At 47.4% G+C, this 15707-nt stretch overlaps 1 protein-coding gene across 3 annotated transcripts in view; it reads right to left on the reverse strand.

The window, feature by feature from the left end:
- Nucleotides 1-15707, reverse strand: part of LOC147625897 (K(+) efflux antiporter 2, chloroplastic-like) — a 103813-nt gene that overhangs the window by 71195 nt on the left and 16911 nt on the right. For all 3 annotated transcript variants that reach the window (XR_015268737.1, XM_086817445.1, XM_086817444.1), the window contains exons 4-6: nt 9719-9855; nt 3351-3410; nt 2998-3117 (exon numbers count right to left, since the gene is read on the reverse strand). Coding sequence is in view for 2 of the 3 variants with exons in the window: in XM_086817445.1 (XP_086673571.1) it covers nt 2998-3117; nt 3351-3410; nt 9719-9855 (317 nt within the window). In the remaining variant the exon portion in view is untranslated. The remainder of the gene's footprint in view (nt 1-2997; nt 3118-3350; nt 3411-9718; nt 9856-15707) is intronic.

The raw sequence follows: 15707 nt of genomic DNA on the forward strand, positions 1-15707 counted from the left end.
GCAAGTTCAAGATCGTTTCCACACGTGTGAAAACTTGGAGCTCTGATACTATTTTCAAAAGCGTGCATTTTCCAACAATGTTAATTATCAGAATAAGCCGGCATCAGGATCGTTTCCACAAAAGACTGTGGAAAGTTGGAGCTTTGATATATTTTGTCACAAGTGCACATTTTCCGACAACCTTAACTAGCCACTCAATTATTCACATAGCCAACCGTCACATAATTTCACATAACTAATCCACATAATGCACAAGCTAAAGATGAACATCTACAACACTATACACAAATGCTGTGTATTGTGTATTCATGCATGTACACGACATTGAGGGCCAAAAACAGGCTGGCCCTCCTTGCTTGTATTTTACTACCAAAAGAACATTTATATTTTACAAAGCTTTTGGGTTCCCGTGTAAGTCCACAGCCGGGGTAACCAATATCTTCCAAGCTAATAGCATACATAAAACAATGAATTTCATGACCGTATCGAGGTTGAATCAATTCTTTTTTTTTCCAACTAGCCTTAGGCCCAAGGCCCTCCCATAGTTATCGGTTTTCACCCCCCGTAGGCGCTTTTTTATCCGCCGATGACGCACCTTGTGGGGTTTTGAACCTAAGACCTCCTAGTCCTACAAACACTGTTACCACTTGAGCTATCACCTCATTGGCTAAGGTTGAATCAATCTTCAAGTCTTCAAATTCATAATCAATATCCAGGTTGAACTCGAACTCCAGCCAGATTTTGAGGGCCAAAAACAGGCTGGCCCTCCTTGCTTGTATTTTACTACCAAAAGAACATTTATATTTTACAAAGCTTTTGGGTTCCCGTGTAAGTCCACATCCGGGGCAACCAATATCTTCCAAGCTAATAGCATACATAAAACAATGAATTTCATGACCGTATCGAGGTTGAATCAATTCTTTTTTTTCCAACTAGCCTTAGGCCCAAGGCCCTCCCATAGCTATCGGTTTTCACCCCCCGTAGGCGCTTTTTTATCCGCCGATGACGCACCTTGTGGGGTTTTGAACCTAGGACCTCCTAGTCCTATACAAACACTTAATTTAATATGAGCAATATGTACCAAAGGCTTCTCAATACATTTTTTCTGGAAAAAGGACTCCTATATTAAGTACGAAAAAAGATGTACACAGACAGAAGACTCAAGTACAAATACACCATGCCAAGCATGGAAAAGCCATAAAGGTCGCTGAAGACACCAAAATAATACAAAAACTCTCACGTAAGAAAAGGTGTTTCTTCCATTATGTGAGAAAGCTCTTTCTTTAAGCTGTAGCAAATCTTGAGGAGCCCTGTACTTTGGTCCAAGTGGCCATTAAAGTATGAACAATGTCACCCCAAATGGAACAAAGCGTCTGTGAAGGATGTGTCTGAGTATCTTTAACGGCCTCTGTGCATCTGGCTCTCCATATGTTCCACACAGTAATGCTAGCAATAGTCTCCTAGAATGTGTCTAGTATATGACATGCTTTGAACTGAGAAACTGATACCTCATCCAAGTGGAAAAACTCAAACGTGTGATGATGTATTCTCATGGCTCTGGATGAATCTTCTCTCATAGAAGGGCTGAGGACCTGACTGGGTGAGCCAGGCAATTCAACCCTAAGTCATATAGATAATGGACAACACAATGGATAATACAAATATACCAATCAGGCTTCCCATCACATAGCAAATGATCATCGTCTGTGTACAGTCCCATAAACAATGCTGGACGGTCTCTGTATGTGCCGAGCAATGCCTGGTCCCAAAAATTACCCTCCACTAATTACTGGAATCCGCAAGCCAGAAAAATAAAGCGATCTTTGAATTTCTGACAGATTTCTACTCTCCTCCAGAAGCATCTCTGTAAGTCCTATGTGATACAAAAACTATCCATGTGCTGCTGTTTAGAGAGTCTCCACTGTCTGGACTGAATCTCAAATGTCATTGCATTCCTAACAGTGTAGGTGCTAGCTATAGGATTACCTGCTGAAATCCGCTCCCACTCTCCTATATCCTACTGCAGGTAGCTGATGGCACATCCTCCATAAAGCCATAGTCAACTAGTGCCATATCTGGTTTGACTCCAATCTGGGATCAATGTAACAACACTTACGAAGCTTTGGCAACGCACACTGGCTCAATAACTGCATCCGAGATTGCCTGTAGGAGTACCTGCAGAAATCTTCTCCCACTTAGATCCCACTGCAAGTGGCACATCCTCCATAAAGCCAGTCTTTAAGTGCTATATCTGGAAGACTCCGGTCTGGGATCAACACTTACAAAGCTGCCCGACAATGTGCACTGGCTTCTCCAAGGAATGCTATGAGAGAAGTTGTGAAATGGTGGAATTGGTAATATGATGAAGGGTCTAAAAAGATGTGCACCTTCCATAGAATTCAATATGTAACCTGAAAGATTGTGGAGGGATAAGATGTTTGTAATTGTTGAGATTTGGCCAGCACTCGCTTATGTATCACTCTGCCTGTTGGCCCAGGTTAACAAACTCCCTGTCAGTGGTATTCATGGCTACTGTGCACATCTCCATAGTTGTGCAGTGGGCAAAACAAAATTATCAGGACAATAATGGGGCATTGGGCCACGACCTCACCCAAACTCAGTCATGCACCACTTGCTGAGAACAGGTCATGAGAAAAACCCAGTAAACAGGATCAGCCGCGTAATTTCAGTACTCAACTGGAATGCCACGAGTGTGCTCAGGCGTTGCCCCTTTAGCCTTAGTCATGAAATAGCATCCCCAACCACATTTCTGTGATTCATGTACCACAACTAACAAGTGCTTACATGGATTCAACAGCATACTCCTCAACTCCTAGATATACATGCTGCACTTCAATGCATGTTGGAGTAGCCTTGCATAAAAAAATTGTCTGATTGGTTTTCTCTTTGCCCGCTTATCATCATAGAGCAAATAAAGTCGAATATAGAAATAGGCAGAACTAGAAAGGATTAAAAAGGTCAATTGAGATGCACTACCTGAAGGACAACAGCAGTTGAAGAAAGAGCAAGCCCGTTGCCTACAACAAGGGCCGCCGGTCCTGAGAAACCAAACACATAATGGGAAACTAAACCCACAACAAGTGCTGTGGCAAACACCTGCAACATGCAGCAATAAGTGATTATATGAAAAGGTTTGCAATCACAATGTGTAAAAACTTAAAAAAAGATCCCCAAATAACACATGATTTAAATCAGATGGTGCTGCAATAATATCCCTTACGCCTGGAACGCTAAAGCAGGTAGATCCTTATCCTGACCCAAATAGTGTGTAGACCATGCATTGCAACTTACTTTACAGCATCACATGCAGAATTATCACTAAAACATACCTGTGATGTCCCAAGTCCAAAAACATACTTCTTCATGGAGCTCAGTCTTTCAACAGAAAGCTGCAGGACAAAAAGCACCATTGAAAATCACATAAAACATGACCAGGAGAAAACAGCATGATCATGTAACCAAGGACCATTGATTACAGCTAACACGGAACTGTTACAAAGAGACCTTTCATTAGTTTTATAGCATCCACACTGTTCTTTCAATCGAAGGCTTTGATTCCTTCACCAAAACCTCAACTAAAACACCCAAAAAAAAACGCTTGATGTTGCTCATTGCAAGCAAGCCATGTGATGCCTTACTGTACCTTGAATTGTTTGGAAATTATACTCTAGAATAAGTAGCATATATTGTTAGTTTTGTTTATAACAGCAAATTTTGAATTTGCTATATCAGCTGCATTATTTAAACGGTGTGCATTTGTAAATCATATTTCTTAAATCCAACATGCCACACACAAAGGGGGCGAGGGTCCCATGGAAAGATCAAGAATGTGTGCCTTGCACTTTTACTGACTCTTCTCCATAGTTGCACTCCATTTTACCTCTTTAGAATAGAAATTTGCAATAAATATATTGTAGCAATAAGTTATTTCCCCCACACCACCCCCTCCCCTCCGTCCTCAGGAGAGACGATTTGCTCCATTTGATTAGATGTTATCCACACCCTAAAGGGACGCTCGTAGCCTCTCACTGGCGATTTTGAACAGATGCAATGTCATTGCGTCATCTTCCTACACACTTGGAGTCCGGGGCCCTTCCTCATTCAAGGGGGGTGATGGCCTGATTTGGCACTATAGGCCCTGTGTGTGGCTTTTGCCTCCCACTCCCCCGATGTAGCCTCACTCTGAGGGTAGCCAGCCGGAAAGGCAGATCCCCTCATTATGCATGTACATATCAGACTCCACTTTGGAGTTGTTTTGTAATTCGCTATTAGCTGAAATTTATCTTTTATGACTAATGAAGTATCTTTCTTGAGGAAAATATATATATATAAGATCCAAGTCCCTTGAGAGAATCTGTGGCACCAGTTTGCTAGGTCACTGTTAGCAATGGCACTTGTATAAAACAATCACCTCTTCCTTCCCTTGAGTGGGAGCTTCTTGGATTCTGTGTGAGTGCTACAGAAGACAGGGAGAGATAATACAAGGAAGTAGTAACCCTGAGGCCTGACCAATCGCAAATGGTGAGAGCCAAAGGGTTCTGACAGAGACCTGGCTGCCAGGCTAGTAGGCCTTTCAAAGGGGGCAGCAGGGAGGAGATAGGACAGCAGGAAGCAGTCTGGAGTCAGGTAAGGGCAACAAGAATCTGCTGAAATGGATACAATTGAGGGAAAAACAAGGAATGGATACAATTAAGGAAAAAACAAGACACAGACCAGAACCCAGGAAGCTCCAAGTAGGAGGGAAAGGCAGCAAAACCAAGTCAGAAAGAAGAAACCCTTCACTCAGGCTCGTAGCTTGACCTCAAGCTCCCCCCCCCCCCCCCCCCCTCTCCACCTACGCTCCCCCGCCTATGCCCCCCTCCCTGTCATTTTCTCCTCAGCACAACCCCCCCCCCCCTCCCCAGTCTCTACTTCTTGCCCTTGTAGCCTCTCCTCCGTTCCCTCGTCCCCTCGTTCGCCTGCAGGCAGTTTTCTCAGCTCAGGGGTTTTTCTTCTTCTGCAAGTCTCGTCTTCATTCTGGTCTTCAGCCTCATGAGAACTCCATGGCAACCGCTCCGTCATCCCCGACCAAGGCCGCCGTCACTTGCTTATCCTTTTCGGAAGCGGATCTTCAGCTTCTTCCTACGACTGTTGCATCACTCGAGACATCCACTCTGGTATGCAAGATTGTCGGTAGCCACCCAGCACACAGACAACTCAGGGATCTTTTGCAAGCCAGCCTCATCGGTGGGGATTACAGACATTCATTCGTTGAGACGTGGCTACTATCACGTTGAGTTCGACTCGCCAGCAACGTTAGACTGAGTCATGCAGCTGAGCCCCGTTGCACTGCGTACAGCCTGGGCTTTCTTTGCACGGTGGCAACACGGCTTTGCCCCTGCATCCGATCCACTTGCTGGCATGACGGGCTGCCCAGTGACAATCTGCTTCCCAAGCCTTAGAAAGGAATACCTTCCTCTTCTCCCAGTGATCGGTGGTGCCCATAGTAGTTAGAACAGGTTTTCTAAAAGTTTCAAACACATTTCAAACGGGTTTCGTAAAATCAGCCCAAAGTTTCCTACCTGCAAGGATTTGCATGTACAAAATTTCAAATATATACTATATAAAATATGTAAAAATAACATTGAATGCATACAATACATGAAAACATCGATTTGAAGCCTACATGTAAGTCATAACAATTTACAAAGTACACACTGGTCATTGATAAAACTAAAGTCTGAACCATCCAACCTAGAGAACTATTTATCGAAAGAGACGCCTAATGTTGACGTGAGATTTTTTTGGGGGGGGGGGGGGGGGGGGGGGGGGAAATGTTATAAAACTTGTGTGAAAAAAACATGTTTCCTACAAGGAAACGTCACGTTTCCTTCCATGTAGGAAATGTGTTTCCTGACTACTATGGTGGTGCCATCGGGAGAGTGATGGAATCCTCCCCCCACTACTACCTTGGCTCTCACATGGGCACCCAGGATTCCATCTCTTCGCATCTGTGTTGCCTCGTCGGATTCTGTGCCTCATGTTATATCTATTCCATGCCTGCGGGGCGGACCTATCCTTCCGCAAGTGGAGTATTCGGGCCTTCCAAGCCAATGCTTCATTTGTAGACAGATGGGACATCTAGCCCGAGCTTGCCCTCGACGTCCGTCCAGGAGACCGCCTCCTGTGATCCCCCCCCCTCCCCCTTTCCGTCCCCTGTTTCCCGATCAAATCTACACCAAGGAGTAGAGAGAGAGGCAGATTCTCAGACAAAGAGGCACCAGGTCCTGACTGCGGACAACCCAGCGGCCGGGGAGTGGCAGACCGTTGGCCCACGCCTGGGCCGGCCGACCACCCAACGCTAAGCGCCATAGCAACGCGCGCCAGGCTAGCAGATTTCAAGAGGATTCCGTTCTGTCATAGAACCGTTTTGAGCATTTATTAGAGCACCCACCCACTGGCAACAGGCCCCCTCCAGTCTGAGCGGGCCCATTTGGCTACCCTGGTTTGGTGGCTGACTTTCCTGGCCCCCCAGGATCTTGGGGAAACCTCTGGATTATAGTTTCTTCCGATGTCTTCTGGGGGAAGGGACAGATATGTTTGAGGAGATAGCTGGTGCCCCATTATCCCCACAAGTGATGGATGCGCACACGAGAGTCTAACAGCACAGAAGAGAGGTGGTTCCCCTCTCTCTTCGGTGCTTATTGACTCCATTTTCTGCTGCTAGTGGAGGCATTGATGGCACTTCCCAGGGGCAAATGCCCGGGGCCGAGGCGAACAAGCTTCTAGTCTCTTTCTTTCTTTGTCATTGGGACTTCATGGGGAAGGCAGTCTTCGAGCTGCCTTCAAGGAGATTACGCTCACATGTGCCATGCCAGAGAGGCTCTCAAAGGGTTTGATACACTTGATTCCCAAGGAGAGTGGTGACAAATTGGAGATCCGGCGGAGGAGACCCATAACTCTTCTAGGGACCGCCTATAAGGTTTTGGCCAAGGCCATCAGCAGGCGACTTCAACCTTTCCTCCCCACCTTGATTCATGACACTCAATCAAACTTTGTTCAGGATCGGAGCATTCTGGACAACTTCTTCACCTTCAGGGAGATGACCGCTTCGACAAGGATGCGGGAGCAGGACCTCATAGAGCTTCTTCTAGACTTTGAGAAAGCCTATGATAGGGTGGATTGGAGCCTTCTGGAGGACACGACGAGCAGGATGGGATTCCCCGTGGAGTGGATTTGTGTGGTATCAAGGCTTTACTTAGCCTCGCACAGCCAAGTTTTCATTCAGGGTGCCCGTAGCGACAAATTCCCCCTTTCTCGCTGGGTTCGGCACAGCTGTCCTCTAGCACCTTACCTCTACTCTTTCTATTTGTCGCCAAGGTCATGAGTTGTTTCCTCTCAACCCAAGAGACCGGGCTTCACGGATTGCGTCTCCCCCTCCGCACTCAAGAGGAGTTGCTTGATTCAAAGTTTGCAGATGACACAGCAGCTTATCTCTCAGAGGATGTGGGGAATCTCCAGAGATTCGCAGACGTGACAAAGAGATCTTTTGTCATGCATCAGGAGCACATATCAACTAGCACAAGTCGTGCGGTTTCTAGGTAGGCTCTGCACCCGCCCCGACTTGGCACCTAGTTGAGGCTTTCCAGTGCATCCCAAGGGACACTCCTGTTCGTTATCTTGGATGCCAGGTGGGCATTGATATCTCTCCTGAGCAGCAGCTCGCCCCTCTTCTTCTGAGTATTCGGAAGAAGCTTTTATACTAGAGTTCTACGAGGCTCTCCTTAACAGGTAGAGTGGTGGTGGCGAACCAGGGCCTTCTCTCGAGCATGTATTGGCCACGTACAGTGGTTGATCCGGAACTTTTTATGGGCCGGCAGTGAACGGGAGGCCTACCAAGGCCAACGTGACATGGAGGGTGATTATTCAGCCACAATGTAGAGGGGGACTTGGCATCATCGACTCTGCTATTTAGAGTCGTGCCCTGCTAGGCATGCGAATGACTTGCCAAGTCCCTAGGCAATTGGATCGCACACACGCAGTTACCCCCGCAGGTGCAGGAGAGAGGCTTGACAAGGATCCAGGGTAGAGATAGGCTTAGCATCGACATTGACTCAGCTATTCCTCAGGAGTGGCTAACTCCTATCCCAAACCCGACTCCCCCAATGTGGCTAGGCGTGTTTACCAAGCATGATATTCTTGTGGTAGTTCACGAAGCGGACGAGGACACTAGGCTGCTCACTTTTTCTATTGGATCCCATGGCAGATCAGAGAGATCCGAGCTTCCCTCAGAGGATTTCAATGCCTACACCCTAGAGAGGGTGAGGGTGATTGGATTTAAGGCACAAGAGTGGCACATCGACCTGCCACCGGCGAAGGTGGCCATGGAGAGATTCTGGCGGCTATGGATATGGGAGGGCCGCCCTCTCACGCACCTACAGTGGGACCCAGGCGAGTGGACTTGGCATGACCCCGCTGATCGAGAGGAGACTCTGGATGCCCCCTTCTTTGCTTATACAGCGCGGCTAGGCCATAGGGATCCAAATGCCAGAGATAGATGGCACCCCGGCAGCAGCAACACATTGGCAATCACAAGGCCTCTCACAGCATTTCCACTCAGATTTTTGGAAGAGGCTTTGGGACAGTTTTCGGCCCAGAAAGATCACCTCTTTCTTTGGCTAATGGCACACATGAGCTTGGCGATCGGCACTTAGTTGGCTGTTGGAGGTTAGCCAACAACTTGTCCGAGATGCAGCCACCCCCGGGAGTTTCAACGACATTGTCTTTGGCATTTCCCGAAGGCTCAACAGGTTTGGCAGCGGATCCTCTACAGACAGGTTCTCGACCCGGATCATTACTTTGGGCAGTCACTTGGGCCACGGAGGCTGGGGTGGTCAGGGCTTACGACGAAGATGGTGGAGGGCTAGCTCTTCAGGTCTCTCACCACTGCATTTCGGCAGAGTACCAGTCACTGCCCCCCCTTACAGACCACTGGCGACTAGGCTCATGCCAAAGACGGAAGATTTGCAGCAGCATTGCAGCTTCTAATAGACTCTCCTAGCGGAGTGTGGGTGCCTATATGAGATAGCCTTCTTCACATAGAGCGGCCAGCCGGAGGAGAAGCCCCTCTTTCCCCTCCTTTGATTACTTGATCCCCGCCCTGTACATGAGGCGAGTTTGTATATAGCCCTTTGTGGTTGTTTTTAGCCCTTCATGGCTGTTTTTTAAGTAACTAATAGAAGGATCTTTTTCCCGGGAAAAAAAAAAACCAAGTCAGAAATCAGTGAATTTTAAAAAAGGCAGGGCAGGCACGTCTTCAAGCATGTGCTGCAAGTAAGAGGGTGGGCGATTCAGATTGTAAAGGCAGTAGGATAGAGGGTAGCACGCAGAGCCAATGAGGCAAAGCAACGGCACAAGCAGATAGGCAGGAATCAAGGGATCCAAAAGGGCAGCAGTGCACAAACTAGGGCAGCTCACTGCTTCCAAAGTTTATCAATATCATTCAACTTCTAACCAAGCAAACTTCATCAACTGAAAGCAGAAACAAAGCTGGAGACTGGGCGTACATAGATTTCCAACAATTTGGGATTATTTCAAACACAAATTGAAAAGCAAATAAATTGATGCTCAAAATAAATTTCAGATACATGGAATGACAACATTGAGGTTACCTCAAGTCCAATATTCCAGATACATGGAATGACAACATTGATATTACCTCAAGTCCAATATTGAAGAGCAAAAACACTACACCAAACTCTGCAATTGCTTTTGTTCCATGAACATTCCGTATGATTGACAAAGCAAATGGCCCGATCAATACACCAGCTGCCAAGTACCCTAGCACAGGACTACCTACAAAAACAAGATAAAGCATTCAAAAACCAGCCTTGCACACTGTCGTTCCATTAAAACAAAAATTGAATTAGAACCTGCAAAGAATAGCTGATACAGCTTCCATGTCAGCCTTTAATACAGTGAAGAGTGAAGTTGAGCATTAATTCTTATTGTACATTCCGTGTCACAACATAAGGCAGTTAGAACTGCTTAAGTGTCCCAACAAGAGACATAAGACTTGCATCCTGGCATCTCAACAATCTACCTGGAGTAACTATCAGACCCGCCTCTCAGCCGACCTCTAGGGTCGGTCACAGTTCATGCAAGAGCAGCCCCCACTGCCCTTTCTCTGCACTTGGAGATCGAGACCCTTTCTCACCCAAGGCGAGGGAGAGGGATAAGCTCAAGTCACTACCCTAATGCCTTGGGGACAGATTTCAGGTGCTTTAACTTTTTAACCCACAAAGCATGTATAGACAGTAACAACCTCTAGCACAACCACAAACACAACACAACACAAGTCCCAGTGGCCAAGAGAATGTGAAAGTCAAGGCTGAAACGACTGAAATCAAGCTCTCGATCATTACCAAGCCTGGAATAAAGAAAAGCACTTCTCTCCTCCAAATCTGTGGGCTATGATTTGTAGGCCCTGAAGAAGTCCTTCTCTTTGCTAGAGCGATTCCAGGGCTGACTGCTGTTGGCTTCTGTTGCTCTGAGTGGGTTGAGGGCTGTGGAAGCCAAATGCACACATTAGGGAAAAGTAGGTGCTGAATTATTTGAGAGGATGAACTTATTGCAGTCCATCTCTTTTTTCCCTGTTTTTCAGGTATAAAAAGACCCCACTACTCTCATTTTTAGAGCTCTATTTCTTGGTCCGACCACATTAGCATATTTATGGCCTCGTGGCACCCTTTTCACTTCCCAAACACCTGTTTTGGTTTCTTTTACATTATCATAAACTTCTGGCTCTGTGACATTAGAGTTTCGGATCACACTGCACCTATTACTACTGCAGTGCATATGCACCTACTACTACCAAAGTGCATATACCTTTATAAAACTGGAATATGTCCACCCTTACAAATTAAAAGAATAATTTCACTTATTTAACAACAAACAAACGCAAACAAGCAAAACACTAGAAAATATTTGTGCAAAAATTAAGAACATAAGCAAAAAGACATGTTTCTGGAAACTTGAAGAAAGTAACATCTACAAGAGAGAAAGTAAGAGGGCAGAAACTAATATCAACATCTACAAAAGAGAGAGAGAGAGAGAGAGAGAGAGAGAGAAAGATTTCATTAACGTCTTCCAAAAGACCGAACTCGGCCTATGAGATAAATCGGTGTACCTGTATGGGGTATCCTCTGTCATCCCAACAAAATGAAAAAGTACTGAACTAAAAAGCTGAATCTGGGTGTGCAATAAGTACAATGAGTGGGGGAGGGGATGGAGCTCTACTACTAGGAGAATGCAAAGCTATATGCATGGAGTATACAATCATGATATGCAACCTAGCTAGCTCCATCCTGTACCATACTGGGGGTATAAAATGGTATACATCAATGAAGGGGGTATCCACAGCTCCCTGAAGAACATGCCTGGGTCTGCTCTGAAGCGAGCCAGTCGCTCCGCACCCTCTCTGTGAAACTGAGCTCTGATCTCTGTCATCTCTCTTTGGTATAGGCGTGGTGTCCGAAAGCCAGGTGTCCTCTGTCTCCTGCGGGCTATGAGTATCTCTGCTCTCTAGAGAGTAATTCCCTGCCGTGTAGGGGCTGGGAGTGGGATGGATCTCTGAAAAAATGTAGTAATCTGTGTCTGTCGTCCCCCCTCTAGAGCTGTCTGAGCCTGTAATGATGTCTCTCTATGACGCTGTATGTCTAGAATGAATCTCCCCAGTATGTGCTGGTCTGCTGCCTCAAAGATCTGGCGTAGGGAATGTGGCTCTCTAAATAAAATGGGATATCTCTCTCTGATGGCTGTATATGCTCTGCATCTGCATACATAATGCTCCTCACTCTCCACCTCCTCTCTGCACAATCTACATACCCTCTCCTCTCGGGGGATCCGTGCTGCTCTGCCAGTCTCGATCTCCAATCGATGTGATGAAACTCTAAGCTGACCAATAGCCACTCGGAGCCGTGTGGTAAAAAGCCCTCCATGTATCTAGGCCTCTCTATAAATCCATCATCAGTGATACTCATGAAGTGATCTCTGTAGTATAGCATCTTCAGTGGAAGAGGCTGTGTAGGCGATATCCATGTCTCTCGTGTATAGAGCTGCCATAGGTCCTGTCTCGATACTCTGTTCCTCTCACTATGAGAGAGACGGATATGTGGTGCATCCCTGTCATACTGGAATGGTGGTAGATGATCCATGTCTAGGCCATGCTGTGAGAACCAATGTGTGACCTGTGCATACCATGATCCTCTGTCTCCTGCCTCAGCCAGCTGTCTAGATGCCTCAGAAGCTCTGTATGACAATCTGTCCTGTGGCATCTCTCTGAATCTGTCTAGCAGGCATATAGTATGGAATATGGCCTCTACCATCATAGGAGGCGCAGCAAACTCTGCTCGGATAATGTCATGAGGTAATGACGGTTTGCTGCGTATCATGCGTGCCATCATGAGGGCCTGTGGTCTCTCTATCTGTGTCCACCAATGGGTAGAAAGGCCTGGCGCCCATACCGCTGCTCCATACATCAGTGCCCGTGTGACTAATGTGTCAAATAGCCACCCCTTCGTCCGGGGCTCCTGAAAATGCGCCTGGTGGCACTGTCTCTCTAGCATAGCCAATGCTGCATATCCCCGTGTCAATCTAGCTCTGGCTCTGCTGAACCCATGGTGAAGCGTGTGGCTGCTGCAGAGAAGGTAACCCCTAGGTACACGTATGATGTCACCACCTCCACCTGGCGTCCTACGAGAGTGAATGTCAACTGGCTCTTGCCCTGTCTCGATGTATGAAAGACCATAACCTTGGTTTTCCCAAGGTTCACAGTAAGACCCCTCTGTGTGCAGAAATCATCGAGTGCATGTAGATGCTGCTGTAGACCTCCTGGAGACTCAGACACTAATACAATATCATCAACATAAAGCATAATATGTACTGAGGTACCTGCTAAATCAACTCCATCTCCGCCTCCCCGTGTAATGAAGTCAGCCACCTCATCAATGTATAACCCAAATAGTGTGGGGGAAAGTGGGCATCCTTGCTTCACACCAATGGTGCTAGCAATAGTCTCGGACATACCTCCTGGACATCTGACTCGCCCAAAAACCTGCTCATATAATGCATAGATGCCCCATGTCATATCTGCTGGTATGCCAAGAGACTGCAAGCGCTGAAAGAGCCTCTCTCGTGGTACTGTGTCAAATGCCTTGCGGAAATCCACAAAGCAGCAATAGAGCTTTCTCTTCCTCACTCTGGCCTGATCAATCATACATCTCAAAGTGAATACATGGTCAGTGGTAGAGAAAGCTCTCCTGAAGCCTGCCTGCCCTGATGAGCGTAAACCTGCTCGCTCAGCATATAAGCTAAGCTCTTGTCCAACACTGCACCATAGAGTTTGGCCAACACGTGGCCAACCATAACCATCCTGTAGCTGCTCAGATCGAGCATATCCCCTGTTTTGTGAATCGGCACAATGGTGTGCATCGGCCACTCCGTAGGCAAACCCTCTGCTAGTGCCCTGTTAAACAGGTGTGCAAGAAAAGGAGCGAAAGAATCTACTGCATATATGAGATGCTCACCCTACAGGCCCATATGGTCGATGGCCGTCCATGCTGTAGGCAGCGGATAGCTTCCTTTACCATCGAGTGGGTAAAGAAGCTAGCTGTGGTAGGTCGAGGCTCTTGTGGCTGAGGTATAGGTGGCTGCTGTGGGGCGTGGTATAGGCCCTCTGCATATGTGTGCCATGTCTGTGGGTCTGCAATAGGTGTCGGTGTCCGGGGCTTTTTGAAGTGCCGCCATGAGATAGGGCTATCTCTACTCATGAAGAAATGAAAGATCTCTAGATCCTGTATCTCTGCGAAGGCCTACCTTTTGCGGCGGCGAGTAAGTCTCCTCATCTCTCTCCTCGACTCCTGCTCTGCGATGGCTCCCAAGGCTCTCTGTATGCGGAGCCGTGAGTATAGGGCTCTACACTCGTCATCATACCATCTGTTCTATGGCATAGTCCCAGATCTCGCAGGCTCTCCTGAGTGGACACGATGTGGGAAGCTCTGTAATGCAGCCGTGTGTAGGAGTGATGCCGGCTGGGCTGTAATGGTATCCATAGGTGCCAGGGGATCCATGAGTAGGAGCCCATCCTCTACTCTGCTAGTGTATATGTTTGCCATGTCATGTGTGAAGTAGATGGTAGTGTGTGGGGGGCTGGTGATACTGATGATCCGGCTAGTGAAAATGCCAAGTATGTATGATCTGCCCCAATAGGACGAGGTGGAATGGAGAATGAGGTGACAAGCTGTGATGCCTCCAAAGACCCCATAATGTAGTCTACCACCGTGCCTCCGGTCCGTCTATGACCCCCATGTGGGAAGCATGTCAACCCTCTTTATCCCAGCCACTGTAGCATCCCGTTATAAATAACGAGATGATGCCTGGCTCCCAACTCTAGTAAGTGGTCCCCATAATGTCCTCTGTCTTGTCCAGTGTCCTTTGATGCCCGACTAGCCCCTATCTCCTCTGGATCCACAAGGTGGAGGATCTCCATGTCATCATAGTCATACACCTCACACTGTCTGCTCTGTGTGTGGGCATTGAAGTCGCCCGTAAGAAATACTTCCCCTAGTGTAGAATAATGCATAATCTCCTTTGACAGACAAGTGTATGGCGAGGCTCTTGTCTCCTCCTCCTGTGGCATGTCCTCTCTGTAATGACACAGGAGGATCCTAATGGAGGAAAGTAACATAGGGCTATGTATATAACCCTATCTTGTGAGAGCTGTAAGCTGATCCACATGTATCTAGCCTCTGGATCCTGTGCTACCACTCTCAGTCTCCCCTGTAGCTCCCGTCTAAATAGAACTGCTACTCCCCCCGACCCTCTCGAGGTACCCTGGCGTGTGGTCCTCCTGTATGCTGACCATAGTTACCACGGAACGCCGTTCCGCCTTCCTGGAACGCCGTTCCGAGCGAAGGCACGTTCCTAGAACGTCAGGACGTTCCGGAAAAAAAAAAATTTAAGGTTTTGCTTGCAGAAATGTATGTTCATGTCTTGGGGGAGCAAATATTATGAAGCATATTTGGCTATCCGTATACAAAAAGTTACATTTTTTTGTGTCATATGCTGACATGTCATATGACGTGGCGTTCCGCGACGTTCCCGATCCGCTCCCGTTCCCGCTCCCGTTCTAGCATCCGACGTTCCCAGAACGTTCCCGTTCCGTGGTAACTATGATGCTGACTCCCACTGGAATCCCTCTACTCGAGGTAGCCCTCTCTGGGCTCTGATGTGTCTCTGTCAGAAGTATGATGTCTCTCCCCACCATAACATGCTCCAGTCGTCCAGGCTGCACCCATAGTGAACCATTACAGTTCCATACTGCCATGTGTATCTCTGTCAGTGGCTTGGTCTGTGTTCCATAGGCCCCAAACCGCTAATCCATGGGCCGGCCATCAATGATGACCCGACCATCTCGATAGAAGGCCTTCTTGCCTTCTCTCCTCGCGTGTAAGACTCATGGCATGCAAGCTCTTCAAGCTGCATCCTCATGAGATCATCCAAGGAAATAGGAGCTCCCTCTAAACCTCATAGTATGACCCTCTTCCTCATGAAGGTGACCCTCTCCGTCTCTCTAAGCAAGGGTGGGTGGGGAAAGGGGGGCACATAACCTAGCGGAGAGGGAGGCGGGCCAGCATAGTGAGGCGGCG

This window comes from Cibotium barometz, chromosome 23 (assembly GCF_041138505.1).
Source record: "Cibotium barometz isolate CiBa-2024 chromosome 23, ASM4113850v1, whole genome shotgun sequence".
NCBI lineage: Eukaryota > Viridiplantae > Streptophyta > Polypodiopsida > Cyatheales > Cibotiaceae > Cibotium > Cibotium barometz.